The sequence below is a fragment of the Taeniopygia guttata genome, chromosome 12, assembly GCF_048771995.1.
Source record: "Taeniopygia guttata chromosome 12, bTaeGut7.mat, whole genome shotgun sequence".
NCBI lineage: Eukaryota > Metazoa > Chordata > Aves > Passeriformes > Estrildidae > Taeniopygia > Taeniopygia guttata.
This window is the reverse complement of record NC_133037.1, coordinates 11990425-12008424: the sequence shown is the minus strand read 5'-3', so window position 1 is coordinate 12008424 and position 18000 is coordinate 11990425. Positions and strand designations below refer to the sequence as shown.

The window sequence follows — 18000 nt, the reverse complement described above, 5'->3', positions numbered from 1 at the left end:
GGATCCAGGAATGCATTTCAAATAAATACAGCCTCCTCCCAGGATATTTTCACTCTCACTTTGTTGGAGGTACGGCTTGGCAGTGCCTTGAGTACAAATATTAAACTCTCAATTGTCAGATTTCTCCTCTGTGCTGGAAAATGAATTTTCCATCTTTGGATGCAGCTGCACCCTTCTCGTTTGGTGTTTGGTTTCCAGTTAATTGCATTTGTTCTCTGCATGGAATGCTGAAGTTCAAAACAGAATGAAAATAAATTAAATTTAGTAATTTTTTTTTAAGGTTTGGTCTGTTCTTGATGCAGAGAAGTCTTTGGAAAAGCAAGGAGGAGTGTATTGCTCTGGTGACCTGTTTTCAGTATGAGGAGCTGTGTAGTGAACTCTCACTACACTCTATTTGGGTAATATTTGTGGTTTGGACCTCTTACAAAAATATCTTGTTTAACATGATTAAAACTAGTGCAGTGTCATTTGTACTAAGTCAGTTCCTTCAGTTAGGACTTGTACTCTTGTACTTTATTGGTTGCCTTGAATTTATATCACAGTAGCTTTAAGTTTCTCCTCAGCATGGGCATTTTAGCTGTAGTTTAGCAATGTGCTGAATATTCTTTTCCTTGTGATACTTGTGCTGTGTGAATTAATAGCTGGGGAGTAGATGATGGCAGAAAGCAAGCAAACATTGCTTTGTGCAAAGGAGGGGTGAATTAACTAGGCCTGCTGCACGTTTGCTTAAAAAAGAATAAAAATACTGTAGTGATGTTAGACAAGTCCTTTCAGATGGAATATGTCCCTTAATAAAAGAAAGGGAGGAACTTTCTTAAATTTTTCAGGATATTTTGGGAGTTTTCATATATATGGAGATAATACCAAACCACTGCTGCATTGCATTTAGAGCTATCTGTGAAATCTGATGTGGGTTTTTTTCTTTATCTCAATGTGTGATCACTAGGAGTTTTCTCTGCCATAAACCAGCAGCAGTATGGAATTAATGATAGTACCTAAACACAGTGCCTTGTGTGGAAGGAATAGAAATGAGAAATAGTTTGAAATAGTTTCAACAACTCCCTTTACTCTCTAAGAAGCTGTAAAGTCAGCATGTGCGAAGAGATTCTTCTGTGCCAGGAGTAGAGGAGCTTTGATGTAATGATTAACTAATTTGGCAACTTAGCAGTGAGTAGCATGACAATTAAGAAGCTTTTGCGGTTCTGCACCTGCCCTGAAATGTCAAGTTATGTTGGGAGTTGGAGTTTCCTGATAAACTAAGGAGCTGCCTCATAACCTTTTGGTTTCGTATTAGTTCTTCTCTTCTGGCGGAGTATCTGGTAATCTTGGCTTCTGTTGTGGTTTTTCTCCAATTTGCTTGCAAATGAAAATGTAATTGTTTGCTGATAGAAGTTCAGTAGTGCAATTTTCTTAAGGAAAACTTCCTTTCAATTAATTTTTTGCTAGTGATTTAGTTACCTCGTTAAGTGGAGATTTTTGAGTAAGCAGAAACAATGGATAATGTTGGTGTTGGATTTCTCATTCTGAATGTTTATTGACAGATGCTGATAGTATTTCAAGATTGCTTTTTAAAAAATCTGGTTTTCATTTGTTTTCTTCTTTTTCTGTAGTTTCGGGTTATTCTTCAATGTTTTGCCATAAAAACAATTAATTTGGTTTCTTTAGTAGGTGTTACAGAAACTTGATTTTAGTTTTTGTTTATGAAAGTTTCTAATAAGGTCAGTTAAAATCCAGAAACCAGGAGAGATTTATGCCTTAATTTATGCTCTTAAATTAGGGCAAAGCTCTGTCCAAACATGACACACCACTCTCTCTTTGTGTCATACTTTTCATTGCAGTAGTCAGAGACAGCACCATACTTTATTTTGGTCTTGTGCTTCATTAGGTTGTCCAAACAATGTTAACTATCAAGTTTAACTATTTTTTGATTGTGAATTTAAGAATAAAAATTTTTGTTTTCTGAATAGTCTTAGTGTTCTTCACTAGCGCAGAATATTTATGGGTGGTTTTGCCTCCTAAAGGTGAGAATAAATTGCAATATTAGATTACAAACCTTTAGAAACTTGTATGAAACATGTACTTGAAAATAAATTAAGGTTGTATATGAGAACCTGCTCTTTGCAGAGTTTATCTATTTTGTGTGGAAACATGTGCCCTACAAATACAGTCTTTGGGAATGTTGAGAACAAGTTGACTTTACTTACTGCAAAGTTTGAGTGTGCCATGTTGCCAAACTTTAATTACATTTATTAGAGTAAATAATAGTGTTTAGCTTTCAGTCTAGGTTTGTAGGAAAGTACTCGTGTAAGGGCATCAGGATTTCAGCAATATTTTACACTTAGAAGTGATTAGCCTGAAGAAGCCTAGGTTTCTGGGGAATGGCCTATTAGAGTGTTTTATTTCTTTATTTTAAAGCTGCATTAAGTTGCAGTATATTTCCATAATTGATAAATACAAAGAATACAGTAGCATTAAGTGAAACCTTGGAAGTCACCTTGGCCATATGTTTTCCCCAGGGTCCATGTTTGATGTCATGATAGAAGTTGAGATAAATTATACAAAGTAATTACTGGTGTCACATGATACGCGATATGTGGCTGTGAAATGTCTTGTGTAACGAGAGGCAGAGCTTCTTTAATGAAATAAAGCAGGAAGCCTCTTTGCAAGTACAATTTCCTTCTAGAAACATGTTTTTATCTACTTTTTTTACTGGTTTTATGAGTACATTGCACAAGTCAGGGTTTTAATATGGAGCAGGCGAAGTTATTTTGAAGTCTCTGGGTGTTATCTAAGACATTGTCATCTATGACAGCAGTAAGACAAAATATTGTTTTAGTATTCTAATGAGTCAGTTCGAGCATCTTGGGATGATGTGTGAGTAATCATTTCCTGGGAAGCTTTCTGTTGATTGTACTTTATTGTTAATATATTTTAGCTTTGCAGTTAAAGCAATGACGTACCTTAAAATTCTCTCAGCATTTTCAGGATAGGATTAAAATAGTACTTGAGAATTTTCATGTAGGCTGAAAATTCAGTTTCCTCAAGAATATTGTATATAAGTAGTACTGAGTTGGGTGGTTTTCTTGTGGGAAACTTTTGTGCTTTGTGTATATTCAGAATGGAATTGCATATTTTCTTAAAGTGTTAATATCCTTCATGTCTTTTGTGATTCATGTATGAAAGTTTTAAAGCATGATACATGTGAAGGGACAGACTTTCATTCTTCTAAGAAGAGAATAAAATTCTTGTAGTTATCCTGAAACCATCCAGCATTTGTAGCAGAAGTCTGATACTCAGAAATTTTTGTGAAATATGAGGGCAAAAGTTAAGTGACAGAGACATTCTAAAGAGTAGTAATTAGTAACTATGGTGACACTGTAGCAAGTCAGTTGGCTATATATAAACCAAAGTACTTGTAAATTAAAGCTCTTCCTCTACATCTCTTCCTTTTAAAAATAGCTTTTTGCCTCAAAAATAGTGACACTGATGTGTAGAGAGATTTATTTTTGGTGTCGCGTTTTTTGGCTTGAAATTTTTGGTATCTATCTTGTAATTCTTCTCCTTTTGACAGTGAATGTCTTTTTGGACTATTTGAATAATCTAGGGATAGATCAGCACCTGGTACATGAGCAACTTCTGCCTTTTGCAGTCGCTTCATTCCACACTTCGTGTTTCCTGCAGAAAATTTACAAGAGGAGTGAATATTTTGTGTCATGCCTGGGATTGCTTCTGCTCACATCCTTAGTCATGAATATTCTACCAGAGTGTTCTAACTACAGAATTTTGAGGAGGCCTTACAGCATAATAGGGAGTGTCCAGGACTACTTCTTCTGTGACTAGGTGTTGTACTGCATTTTTCCGTTATGGAATGTGATTGCTGAGAGGTGTTAATTTCACAGCTATCAAGTTAGGCTGTTTGTTTCTAGAAAATAGTTTGTGTGTTATTTGTATGCTACCAGTTCTGCTGAAGGAGGGTGAATACTAATAATCAGGTTACTGATAGTAACTCTGAGTCCTGAGCTTTTCACCTTCAGATGAGTAAGTTGAATTGCAACTACTAGCAAATGTGTAGTTTGAATAATGATTTAGAAAGTAAATGTGATGCTTAAATGAGCACAACACATAGGAAGTGGCATTAAGTCTGTAAACATACTTTTTTTGTGCTTTTCTTTTTTGTTAATGATTTTAATATGCCAGAATTTGAAGTTCTGATAAGTGTAAGTGTATCTGTAAAAGTCAGCAGTTAAAATAAGCATAGCAAAGTCATATGTCAAAAAGAGTCTGTGCTGAAATGTTCACAGGTACATCTTGAACATGTTTGTTTTGTTCTGTTGAGTGAGCTGACATTTTGCTACTGAGGAAGGCACTAGAGCAACTCAGGGCTGTAGCCAAACACATGTTTATGCACAGTTAATTGTTGTCTCAGTGCTGGGCATTGCCTTTCTGCCTACCTAAAGTGATTCCTCTTCCTCCCTACAAATCCATCCATTTTCCCTTCATAGTCCCCATGTCCTTTTCAGGCAAAGTCTGCTGACCACTCACACAAAAGTTAAGCTGAGTGACAGGGCCTATAGTGAACTTCAAAACACTTTAACAGCCAGGACATAGCAGGTAACACAGGGATTAATATTTTATAGCCCCTCAAATAATCTATCTGGAAAGGCCAAACTGTGTTTATACCCAGGCTCAGTTGTGCTGGCACAAAGCTGCTTTTACTGGCACAGTTTATTTTGCTTGACAACAGGTATGAGTAACCAGCAGGGTTGTCCTGGCAGTGCAGATGACAAAACTTCAAGGTGTAAACAGAGGAAGGAACTACTTGGTTGGCAGAAGAGCATATTCCCTGCTGTCCTTTCCCTTCTACCCCTTTGAACTACTGCCAACTTTGTAAGGATAGCATTGGATTCCTGAGAATAGCTGAAGTTCTTAATCTTTTCCCATCAGTGTAGCTGGTTTTACATTAGGCTTACACTTTAAGTTAAAAACACAATGACTTTTTTTTGTCCCATGCTATATCAAAGAATGTAAATTTTAAATTTTTTTTCCTTTTATTACTCATAGGAAAAATGATAACATTTATTATTTTTTAGAAAAGTTTCTGAAAACTACTAGCAAGTTTTGCTTCACTTTGAGAAACCAAATACTTATAGTCTCTGAAAAGCCAACTGCCACTCCTTCACTCTGTTCAATCTGACTGGAAAATCCCTTTCTTAACAGCTGATTGCATTTAGTTTTGTAGTGGGTGACTGCCTGGGGTAGTTAGAATCATTTTAAAAAGGAGTTTTCATAGGAACTCAAAAGTTAATGCACTAGTTTTGTTTCTGAGTTGAAGGAGCTGGGGTTTAGTAAGCAAAGAGCTAATATATCTGTGTTTAAGAAATGGAAAACTAAATAGAAAAGCAATTTTGCTTGATGTACCCCACCCTGTGAATTACTCTTGCTTATGGAGACAAATACTTCTACTTCCTTGATAGACGGGTGGAGTTATGCAAGTGAGAGGAAAGGAATTTAGGATCTAAGCAGACCAGAATGAGGAACTCAATCAATTGGATCTGGAGGTAATTTAGCATTTGAACTTCTCTATCTTACAGCCAAAGGACTGACCTGAAATTCAGTATGGTTTGCACAGTGTACTCTGCTAGCAGAGTGCTGCTCCCAAAATGAGAAAATTGTCAGTGTTAAGACTTCAAATAAGAAAATAATCCTGTAACAATATGAGAGGAAAAAATTTCCAGCCACAGTGTGATAAGTGTTGGCCATGTAGGTTTGACCGTGGTATATATTGTTTTAAAGTCTTTGGCTTTGCACAACTGGACTTGTGCACAGTGTATTTCATTTCCTGGTAGAATTCTCAGCATGCAACGAGTAAATGAACTCAGTTACATTACTGCTTAGTGAAGTATTACTCCAGGGGAAGTATTCCAATGTCTAGATCCCTCTTTAATTCCTGCTTTTGAGTATTAGCTTTAGTACTCAGGGGCTGCATTTATAATGCCTGCATTAATTGTTCAGTGATTATTTAGTGTCAGCTGGGGAAGAATCTTTCATCGTTAACTGCAGCATTTTATGGTTTAACTGCTCTGAGAATAGCCTTGCTGCCCCTTTGTGGTGGTAGCCATGGCAAAAATGAAGGTTCCAACTCCTTCCTGGTTATATTTCATAATTTGGCAAAATAATTTAAATCTTTCTGGTTCAAGCTAAAGCCACGAAGATATAACAGGACCCTGAAGCTCATGGGAGTTATATGTACTTCTTTCACAAAGGAAATAAGAGGTGAGGAAAAGAATGATGAACTAGGAGATTCTGAAATTGGGGTTCTTTTTCTGCATTAGTTTTTTAGGCAGGGAAATTTATTTAATACATAAAATATATTACTTTTTTACATTGTGTAAAAGGCAATATCCTACATTTTTGTGCTTATTTGCCTATATATTAATGCAGCTATGGAAAGAGGCTGAAATAGGTTTAATTATATGTAATGGTTTCTTCTTCTTGCATTTTTTGATGTAGAAGTTGTTCCTCTTCACATGCTGAATTTCACATCTCTGTGGACAAACTGCCTCAGTTTTCCAGCAGTTCTCCTCACAGTAGCTCTCAGAATAATTGCCTTGAACTGCAGTTTCAAGCTGGGTTAGATGGAGTAGCAGTAATGTGCTATTAAAATGGCAAATGATGGCTGTACATAGTAATAGCAAATAATAGAAGTATTAAAAGTCTGGTCAGTTGTTTCTTCCTGTAGTTCTACTGTAATTAAATCCAGATAATCAAATCACTGAAGAAATGTGCTACTTTCAAGATTTTCTATACATCTCTGAGCCCATATTTTGTCTTCTCTGAGATCCTTCAGAAGTGTCTCATCCTGTATCAGGCCTGTATATGGATTGGGAAAGAAAGAACGTCATGGCTTTCTCACTTGTCAGGTTAATTAGGGAGCTCTCTTCAGGTTGCCTCCTGGAAGATGTTGCAATAGTGATCATTAACAGAATAGATTTGTTATTGCCAGTTGGTTTTATTACTTTGAAGAAAACAGTTAACCTACATTTCATAAGTTCGATTAAAATCTGTCCTCTTGGAGCAGAGCAATTTGCAACTTCCTAATATCAGTTAGAATGAACATATTTTATGTGTTTAGATTTGATGTCTTATGGTTTGGGATCACTACAGAAGGATCTTTTATTTCTTTAATCAGAAAATACTAGCAATTTGTTATAAGGGAAAAATCATAGTGGTATCTAACTGCAGGAAAATAAGACATGAACTGATTTAGCAGGTTGTTGATGCTCTTCTGAGTCACTGACCTAGAAGGAAGAGTGTGATTTTTATGTACCATAGGTCAGAGCAGAGGAGATACATTTGTTCCATTTGCAAAACTGAAGAGTAACTTGAAATACTATAAATACTAAATTTGTAAAATAAGTACCTAATTCCTTGCAAAACAGGGAAGCAAAAATCTGTAGTTTTTTTTAAACTTCCATAATATAGTTTCTAAGAAAGGTGGACTGTACTGGAGAAGTTTGTGTGTACTGATGAACTCCAAGTTTTACTTTAGAATAAAATTTTCACAAATTTTGTGGAAGCAGCCTGGTAAGGTTTCTGCAGTTAATTGATCTTATCAATGGCTTGGGGGGGGGGGGGCATATAAACAATAAATTACTAAAGAAGAAAGACAGGCTAGGATTTTTTTTGTCTGAGATGTTATGATAATGTAGCATAAGTTTCTTGAATACTTTGTGTGTTACCTTGTATTTTTTAAGAAAGGAGGGGAAACCAGCACTTGCACAATATATACAGCTATCCGTTGAATTAAGGATATGGTAATATTTTAACAGTCCTCAAAAACTGAGTTGTTTTGGATGTGTATGAGCTGCCATCTCTGCTCTACATTTGGCTTGTTAATAAGAGGTACAAAAGGGCTGGGACTTTGCTCTGGAGAGTGAAGTATAATTAGGCCAGTCTATGCTGACATTTTTTCTGTCACCGCTGGCCTTAAGCACCTCCTTGTTTACCTTGCATCAGCTCAAAACTGGTTTGCAGTGACTAAAGGAGTGCCTGAGCCAGTCCAGGTGATGAGGTGGTGGCACAGCTTGGCAGTGGGAGCTGGGAAGGGCAGGAGGCATTGGCGCTCCGTGAGCTGGCCCTACTGCCTGAGCTCGGACTGCGCAGGGAGCAAGGAGGACAAGTGGTGCTGGATTCCCAGAAGGTGCTGTGTTACACAGCTGCTGTGTAAAAGGTCTTGGTTTGGGAATCTGAGAACTCACTGTGCTTACCATATAATTAAATAGTACATTAAAAACCAGTGTGCTGGCACAAGTACTAGTTAATGTATAGACACATTTGTTTCAGGGCTTGCACTTGATTTTCTTTCCTGAAGATAGCTTTAGTAATTATGCAAAAGGGATGGAGAGATTGACCTTTGAGAAAGATCATTTGAGATAGTGAAAACCAGCATGGAAGTAACATTTGCATTTGCTGCAAAAGGGACTGGCTCAGTGGGTTCCTGAGGAATGGCTACATTAAAGATAACTGAATCCTTTATAGCAAGATTTGAAGGCAGTGTGTTTTCCCCTCCTTAGACATCAGCTACTAACATGTGGCTGGTATTGCTTCTTTACTAGATGCAGGAAGAAGTGTATTTACAAACAGGATGAAAAGACTTGAGCATCACGTTTCTAAAATTTATGTAGTACATTTCAGTAGTATGCACTTAAGTGGACATCAGTTACATAATATTAAAAGTAGTGTGTATTTGTTTACAAATATACTTTTGCAGTTGGAATGTTGTCTGATTTTTTAGATGTTTTAGAAGTTTGTATGGCTGATGCTCTGCACTTCTTTTCTTGTGGTTACTGGCCTGTATTGCCATGTGCTATCTTGTCTGAGTCCCATTTGCAGATTCTGCAAAAATGTGGTTACAAGGGGCAAGGATTAATCAAAACGTTGGGAGGGACAAAAGGCAGATATGCACAGAGAAGAAAGGGTGGGGAAGAGCAAATAAGCAGATGCGTGTTTGTTTCTCCTTGCCTGTGACTCACTTTTTCATAACAGAAGAATTTTCAAATGAAGAAGACAGCTAATTGAAAACAAACAGGAAGCAAGAAATAATTACTTCTGCACTGAACCATGAGAGAGTTCCGTACTTTCAGACTATTAAATTAACAAGCTACTTAATTTGTTTGGCTTTTAAGCATGTAACTTATAAAAGCTATATAATATACTATTATATTAATAGATAGTATTTAATACGATGGAGAGTATTATTTAGAATATAATGTGTTTGATTATTAATCTAGTGAACGCAGTCATAATTTCTTGATCTATCCATAATTTATGCTTACCTTCATCTTTATCAGCTTACGACGAAATACTGTTTTCTTTCCTTCAATTGAAGATCTAAGGCGTATCTGTTGCAGGGAGGGAAGTCTTTCACATACTGCTTTTCATTCTTTTCACATACTGCATTTCATTTCAAACACCTACCTGAGCTTTCCTGTGCTGGCATTCCCCTTGATTACCGAGTCCAGTGACACAGTGGAATTCTAGCTCTGTGCTTGGGGCCACTGGGTTGTGCCATATAAGATCCATATCATACCCTCGGTGTCATTTTCCAATATAAGATCTAAGGAGCCCTGGTGCTCTACTCTCACTCCATTCAAAACCCATCTTTCCCCTTCACACTGTGGTTTTGAGCTACGTATCATGGTTTTTTTGAGGCCTGGAATAATAGAGACAATTAAAAACATGGAAATTTTGCAGGGAATGCTGAAAAAAGGAAAGGTGAATTGCTCTTATGAGGAAAAAGATGGAAATACATTCATTTCTCTGAACGCAACATCTTTTTGCCCAACCTTATGCCTGCTTTGGGACTTGATGAGATTATTTATGAGTGCAGGAAGCCAGTGAGTTCTATCATCCGGCAGTTCCTGTAGCAGCTATTGTTATCTTGGAGTAGTGAGATTGACTCATTCCAATAGCTACACCTGGCTGTCAGTAGCATTCTGGTCCCCTCTCTTGTGCTGTCATTGCTCAGGTCATAGCTCGGCGCTCTGGTCTTCTGCTAGGTGATTCATTTGTAACCTCTTCTCAGATGCAGAAGTTTTGACTACAAGTCTTGTGTCATAAAAGCAGTTTCAGATCCAGTAAGTTGCTATTAACATTTAGTTAACTCTGCGGATGGGTATTCACAAAAGTACTTGAAATCTTGAAATTTAGTTAATGATGTGAACTAGTATTGCTAAGAAGTAAAAGCATCCTGTTGGTTTTCTTTAAGTCATCATGGTCTTTTATTGCAACTCCTGAATTCTATCTTTTGCCAGAAGTTTTCCTGCAGTAGCCTTCCCTGCAGCATGATTGCTATGCAATACAATTACCTTGAATATGTGAGCAGTTAGAAATTTTGTGTGTTGACCAACTCAAATATTAATTGTTTTATGTATGTGGCAAAAGGTGTTGCTGGCTAATGACGTGTGATCCTCTATTGCAGGCAGTAGTTCAGGCACACTTTGTAGCAATGATTTGCATACTGTATGCACTAGAATTCAATCATATGTGAACTCAAAATCAAATACAAATACTTCTTGATGATGGGAAGGTGTTGCGTCCTGATGAGGGTGTTTAGAGTTTGATATATTTGTTATCTTCTAGAAATAAATAATATATAAATAAAATTTTACTTGTGCTTGTTTTTCTTGTGTTACTTTTCCCTAATATCTTATTGTTGTTTTTATTTTGTTTGCAGTTCTACCTTCAAGACACTAAAAGTAGTAATGGTACCTTTATTAATAGTCAGAGACTGAGTAGAGGATCTGAGGAAAGCCCACCATGTGAAATTATGTCAGGTGACATTATCCAGTTTGGTGTAGATGTGACGGAGAACACGCGGAAAGGTAAGGGTATGGATCATTTTTTGGTTTCTTTTCAAGTATATTTATTTGGAACATGACTGCAATCCAGTCTTTAAAACTAAATGGCATTCCCATTATAAGAAAACAGTCTTGTTTGGTTTTTTCTTGCCTCTTCCATCCTTTGTGCTGTCAGTGAGTCCTGGCCCCATGTGGTACCTGATCAAGAAACACGTCTTCTGAAAACACAGACTCTATTTCTACCCTCACACCCCCAGATGGACTTTACTGGGTTGTTTCCATGGCCTACTTTCTTCCCTTACTGTGTGCAGGGGAAGTGTAGGTCTGGGAAAGGAGGATCAACTGGGGCTACGTGTTCATCTATTGCCTCACTTAAATTGGCCTACAGCAATTTTAAAAGTGTGACACAAGCGTGTATGTGTAATGCTGTATTGGGCTTTTTGTATTTGGATTTTATTATTACAATTGTAATTACCTTCCTTTCAAGCCCTTTGAACCTTAAGGTTTCAGCTAATAGTTTGGCAGAAGTATGAACCTGAATTTCTTGATCAAGTAGTCAGTGTAGGTTTGAAACAGGCTAACTTAATTCTTTTCAGGATACCCACTGTTTCCTTCTGTGTCAGCTACTGATTTTGATTTCTGCAGGTACTTTAAAATGAGAATAGAAAAAAGTTACTAGCTGACAAATGAGGTGATGGCATTTTTTGTTTGGTGTTTTTCTTGCTGTCTTCTTCTCAGTATGCACGCTCAGGAGATTTTTTATTAAGGCAATAGCTCTGTATCTATGTTAATCAAAATGCAGCCTCTATCTCTTTTCTTTTGAAATTACGTAGTATGTCAGAAACCATTTATTTATCCTTCTGGAGACTGGTCTGTATAGGGATTATCAGATTGTAAGCATTTTTTTCAAGACTTTTTCAAGTTGCTGGATGGGTCTGCTCCTTTCTGTGTAGACCTAGAACTTCTGGCCATATTCTGTAGAATCATACTTACTCAGTAACACACAGATTTGGCAACGAAATGTCAACTGCCATCACCCCTTTACTGCTTTTCTGAACAAGACCTTCATAGAGCTTATCCTTACAGAGAAGTGTATTAGAGAAGAATTAAAGAATAATATTCAATTGGAAGGCTGATGAGAAAGTTTTTTAAAACAAGCGAATAAATGAAATGTCCATCTAAGCAAATCTTTCACAAACCAAGTCCCCCCAAAGCCCAGCACACTAAACCATAAGTACAACAGGAGAATTATTAAAGTGCATTAAGTGAACAAAACATTAAGATGACACCTGCTCTGTTACTCATGAATTTTGTCTTCAGCCAGACAGGGTTGTAATTCTCAGGTCTGAAGTATCAGAGGAGGGTTAATGAATGTGTGTAAAGAAGGTATTGTTAAGTAATGGTTGTCGTGGTATTTTGTCATCAAGAGGTTTTGGAGCTGTAGGAATTTTGAGTGATTCATTGTAGTGAAGGTTTTATCACATTGTTTTACTCTTCTCAAAAATTATGTTTAAAAGATTCGACTCCAGGACGCCTAGCTGAAATTGCTGGGAGTTATTTAAAATGTTTCCATGTGAAGTGATTGCAACATTTATGAATACTAGCAGTACACATGGAAGAGATCAAAAGTATACACTGCATGTAATGAACTTGGAACTATTAATTTGATGAGATTGTGTCCTTGCTAAGAGAAGCTGAATTTCTTCAAGTGTATTTAGACTAAAACAATTTTGATTATAAGATTTAGTTGGACGAGAAATTGGACTTAACTTGCTTTTATCAGCACATTGCAGTTAGTTCATGGAAACATTTGTGGAAAGTTCATGGTAAGCAAATTCTTGCCATGAATTTTTGCCAGTAGTAGTTATTTGCTGTGGTTTTATGTTAGTTTTACAAAGCGTGATACATTACACAAATGCTGGTGACCTGGCATTTGTGTAATGAGTGATCAGATTATATAGCCTTCCTTGTCCTGTTCTCTGGCTTTGAACTTGGAAGCAGTGCTCATGTTACTCATTAATGTGTTGAGCTTGCTAATGAGGAAGAGGATACAAGTTTGCTTTCTCCCTCTCTGCTCCCCCAAGCAGAGAATGAAGATTGTATCATGACAGAGTTTAGTGGTTAGAATGCATATAAACATGAGTTTTTCACCAGTTGGTTTCAGTAGTCTTAGATGTTATGTTAATCTAATCTAGTCATGAAACAGGCAGGAAAGTAGTTTTTAAGTTTCTGATTCCCTTTAAAAGCACTTTGCACTCTGGTATTTACATAATGCCTTACTTGCACAAGACATTTCAGCAATCTGCTGTGTGTAATTATAAGGTAATGTCAGCACAGAACGAGTGCACTTGCCCATGTAAATTCTGAATTATGTCAGTACTGCTAGAATACATTTATTTTATTGTTCAGTCTGTGTTTTAGTAAGTAATTTCCTTGCAAATGTGATCTGGATTTGGTTCATTAAAATAATGGCATGTTCAGTATGTGATTTTTCAGGTTATCAAGTATGAGCACCAATTCCTCAGTTTCCTGCTGCTGAGCCAAAGTCAGTAACAGGTCCTGGAGAAGCATTTGCATCCCTCCTCCTTCCTTATTTGTGGACTTGCTGTGTTACTGACAAGCTCAGGGACCTGGCCATTTCCCCCTCCTTAATACAGCATTTACCTATGAACATCTCACTGTGCTTTTCTCAGTGTGGTTTACATTCTTTTAGCACTTTCTTAATTTCCCACTTGTGTCAGAGCATTCCAAGCTAATTGGTGATACTACCTGCACAGCAAGCAGCACCAGCATTGCAAAGCAAGGTCAAATAATAGCAACACGATTTAGTTCAAATGCAGTTTATGTACATTTTTCTAGTCAGGTTTGGACTCACTCATACATCTGTTTTGTCATGGGATGTTTGAGGGAGGTAATGCAGGTGGGGAGCCCCACAGCAGTGTGTGCGGCAGGGCAGTGCACAGACACAGGGCGTGTGGGGGCTCCTCAGGGCTAGGTACCACATTAATGGGTGAAAATAAAAACAAGAGCATCCTTGGCGAGTTGTCTCTCTAGGAAGCAGAAACTGAGACAAATAAAAATTGTTTCTGTGTTCCTGTTGTGTTATAGCTCAGCAGAAACTGTCGAGGTTTAGGACAGGTCTCGGGAGTTTTGGAGCTGTGAAATGTGGGGCAGCTCCGTGTTTTGGAGGGTACCAACAAGTTTGTGACTCAGGTGTGGAACACCAAATGGAACCAGGAGGAGGGTATTACTCCGTGGAGAGAGCTGTGGATGTGGGGCAGCTGTTTCACGCTGTGGGGGGGAGCCGTGCTGTGGGGCGGCAGTTTGGTGCTATGGAGGGAGCCGTGGCTGTGGGGCGGCAGTTTGATGCTGTGGGGCGGCAGTTTGGTGCTATGGAGGGAGCCGTGCTGTGGGGCGGCAGTTTGGTGCTGTGGGGCGGCAGTTTGACCCTGTGGGGGAGCCGTGCTGTGGGGCGGCAGTTTGGTGCTGTGGGGCGGCAGTTTGACCCTGTGGGGGAGCCATGCTGTGGGGCGGCTGTTCCCGCTCCGGAGGGCGCGGGCGGGCCGGGCCGGGGCGGGGCGCGCTCGGCGGCCGCGGTGGCGGCGCTGGGGCGCCCCCTGGCGGCGGCGCTGCGCAGTGCCGGCTGTGCCGGGGCCGGGCGGGAGCGGCGGCCCCGCGGAGCGCCCGGAGGTGAGTGGGATGGAGAGGGGGTCAGCTCCGGGGACAAGCGGTGTCTCAGCTCCGTTGGGAAACCAGGCGTTGCTTTACATGTTTTTCTTGTTAATTCCTCACAAGAAATACTGTAGACCTGAATTTAAACCATTGCTGCTCTTACGTGCAGTCAGTACTGTGTTCATATTTTCTGTGTTGCTTTACCTCAGGCTTTCTCCTTATTTTTTCGAATTGCAATGAACTGATAACTAAGGGTCAGACTGCAGAATTTGGATGTTGTTTCCTTTCTTACTATTTTAATTTTATAAGTTTGTCAAAATGCTTGGTACCTTTTCCCAGTCTCTGTCTATTTGAGACCTTTTGCTAGATGCCCATTATATCTTAATTTGACACAAATAAAGCTCCTGCAGATTTTAGGAGATTTTTGTCAGTCTAGCTGTTGACAGAAAAACTTCAGAATTATATAATCTTACAGCAGACCTACCTGATATGTGACCGGAAGGTAAAGCTGTCTCTTGCCATTTAATATCAGGTATCCTAATGTTTTCTTATTGAAATCGCTGATTTCCTCTAAAAGAAAGAATTCTGCATTATGAAAGATATGTATTACAGGGTACAGCTAATACTGCCAATGTATTTTTTAAATGTTTTTGCAAACTTGATTTATTCCATTATACATAAAGACCCCAAACCTACAGTTTAATCTGTTCTGCCTTGGCATGTAAATGTAATACTTTACCAGGCCAGCTTGAAAAAACAACATGCTCTAGCCAGGAGAATATATCTCCAAAGCAATAGCTAAATAAAGGTTAAAACAAACTTGTCTTGGTTGGCTCATTTCTCCTCTATATTTAGATTCTATTGAGGTAGCTTCCTTAAAGACCTGTCTCATTTCCTTGGGGTATTACCAGTGTCCTAAAACTCCCATTGCCTTTTTTTCTTTTTTTTTTCAAAGCCAGATTAACTGTTTTGCTGATATTAATAACCAAGAAAGGAGAGCAGCTATTTGTTTTTGTATGTTAGTGGGTGCTGGAGATATAGTGGTCCATGATAGGTGACCACACACTCATTGGTATCTCACTTGTGGTAGTGTTTTGGGAACAATGTACAGCTATGTCTCCATGTATGTGGAAATAAATTTTGCTTCCCAATTAATGGAACCATACAGGGAAAAAAAATTAGCCAAGACACATACATAATTTGATTGTTTGCAAAGGCATTGAAAATTATATCAGTAACATCTTTCAAAACATTGGGTAGAAGGTTTGAACTTGATATAAAAATCAAATATTGCATTTCCTCCTCTTATTCCTTAGGATCTTTCTCAAGTTAAACAAGTCTTGAATTTAGTCCTCAAGGAACAAGTTTACCTCTTGTGAAATGGTAGGCCACTTGTCTAGGGCTATGCAGTAGATATGCACTACAAGCACCCCAAAATAGAAATGTGTTGCCTTGAATGGTGCTGCTTATGGTGTTCAAAAGGATGTACTTCTCAGTGGTTCCTACACACTTCCTGTGCATTTCCTTTTCAAACCTTTTTTTTAAATAATAATAATTGCTTGGCGAGTTCCAGATTTGAAGTAAATGTTGGTAACACAAATTGGATGTGTTAACTTCTAAGTCCCTAGATATGCTTGTTGGAATCTTGTCAAAAAGGCAACTCATTATTTTGTTCGTACCTCTGCATTCCAGTTACCTGGTGCAGGTAAGATGCATTCCTCTTTACTAATTTATGATGAAAACATTCATTTTTTTTAACTTATAGTAAGGAAAAGTTTCAGGTATTGCTGCACATGGAAGAGTTGGAACTGGAACTGCTCCACAGCCAGGACTGGAGTGCACAGCATAACCTCTTCCAGTTTGTAATGATGAAGTTTCCTGTGTCCAGAGGAGGTTTGAGAAGGCAGACCCAGGCACTGGTGCTTGGAGGTGTTCATGCCTCCTCCTCTTTGCCTGTCTCAGGGTTTCTTAAGACAGTTTGCTTGGTTACTGTAACATTAAGCACTCTACTTAAAATTAAGTAGTAATGGATCATGATGACTTAGTATTTGTTTCTTTTCAGTTACCCATGGATGTATAGTCTCCACAATCAAACTGTTCCTTCCAGATGGAATGGAAGCTCGATTGCGATCAGAGTAAGAATATTTATTTACAATATTCAAAATTCAGCTACTGTATGATGAGGATTTGATGGGTATTATGTTTTAAATCATCATGGGATCAGTTGATTTTCCTATAATCCTGCAAAGGGAGTAACTGAGTGCATGGTTCTTTTGAAGGCATTGAGAAAAAGAAAAAACTCAGTTGCTTGTTGTTTTTAGTAATTAAGACAACTGTGAAGAATAAAGAAGTTCTCTAAAAGAAAAAAATTCCTATGTATTTAGGCTTTTCTGACTGTGGCTTACTCTACTGAAATGGGTATTAGACACAGAATAATATAGAGAAAAATAAAGCAAATTGGCAAATTGTCCTGCCCTCTTTCTTTATTAGTGATTGCTATTTTGACTCTTTTAAATGCACATAAACTCGACTGAAGTGAAGATACTGGAAACTCAGATTAATATTGACAGCATTTTCTATGTATATGCCCATTTTTGAGAAATCTTCCAAGAGTAGTAGAAACGAAAAACTTTTAACATTTTGTTTGCACGGAGTGCTAATCACAAATAGCATAATTTTAGTCACAATTCATTATCAACAATTTTGTGGGCTTTAGTACTTACTTAAATATCCTTTTATTATTAGTATCATAGAAATAGTTGCATGAAATATATTTCTATGATATAGAAATATAGAAATAGTTGCATGAAGCTTTAGGGTATCTTTGCTTGCTTGTGGGAAGATAAGTAAAAGTAAATTACTATAGAAGATTTTTCTATATAATTTCATGTTGAAATAAGAAATAGTAAAAATGTATGTTATATTTTAAGTTTTGATGAAAATGTCCAAGTACAATATTTATGTATTTTGTGTCTACTTTTTTTTTAGTGTTATCCATGCACCATTACCAAGTCCTGTTGACAAGGTAATTCAGTAATTTGCTGGTTTGGCCTTATTCACACACATGCTATTTTCAGACTTGTTCTAAAGATGAAGAAATAGTGAAATCTGTCCAGTAATAACTTGATATGTTTTCCACTGACTGTTTTTACTTAGTTTAATATTTTGAGTTACATTTAAGGTAGAGAAATAATGCAGTATTACAGTGTAGATTTGAAGGTAAGTTGACTTTTTACATTGTGGCACCTGAAACATGGCTTTGGAACAAAACCATTGATGTTAAGATGTTTAATTTCCAGGTGCAGGCTGACAGACTAACAGGTGTTGCATAATTTAATATGTGATGTTCTGTGGGACCCAAGAGTAGTTTATGATTTGGTGTTTGGACGAGGTCTGTTTTATGTTTTTTATGGAGGAGAAGCTGTGCTGCACAGTCTGGGAAACACTGTCATGTTCCCAAGCAAGATTG

At 37.8% G+C, this 18000-nt stretch overlaps 1 protein-coding gene across 31 annotated transcripts in view; it reads left to right on the top strand.

Moving 5' to 3' along the window:
* The window catches only part of SLMAP (sarcolemma associated protein), a 96057-nt gene that overhangs the window by 24494 nt on the left and 53563 nt on the right, over nt 1-18000 (top strand). For 17 of the 31 annotated variants that reach the window (XM_072935041.1, XM_072935039.1, XM_072935038.1 and 14 more), the window contains 3 exons: nt 10736-10889; nt 16594-16666; nt 17520-17556. In XM_072935041.1, the coding sequence (XP_072791142.1) occupies nt 10736-10889; nt 16594-16666; nt 17520-17556 (264 nt within the window). The remainder of the gene's footprint in view (nt 1-10735; nt 10890-16593; nt 16667-17519; nt 17557-18000) is intronic. The other 14 variants (XM_032750737.3, XM_032750739.3, XM_072935049.1 and 11 more) reach the window with 1 other exon arrangement.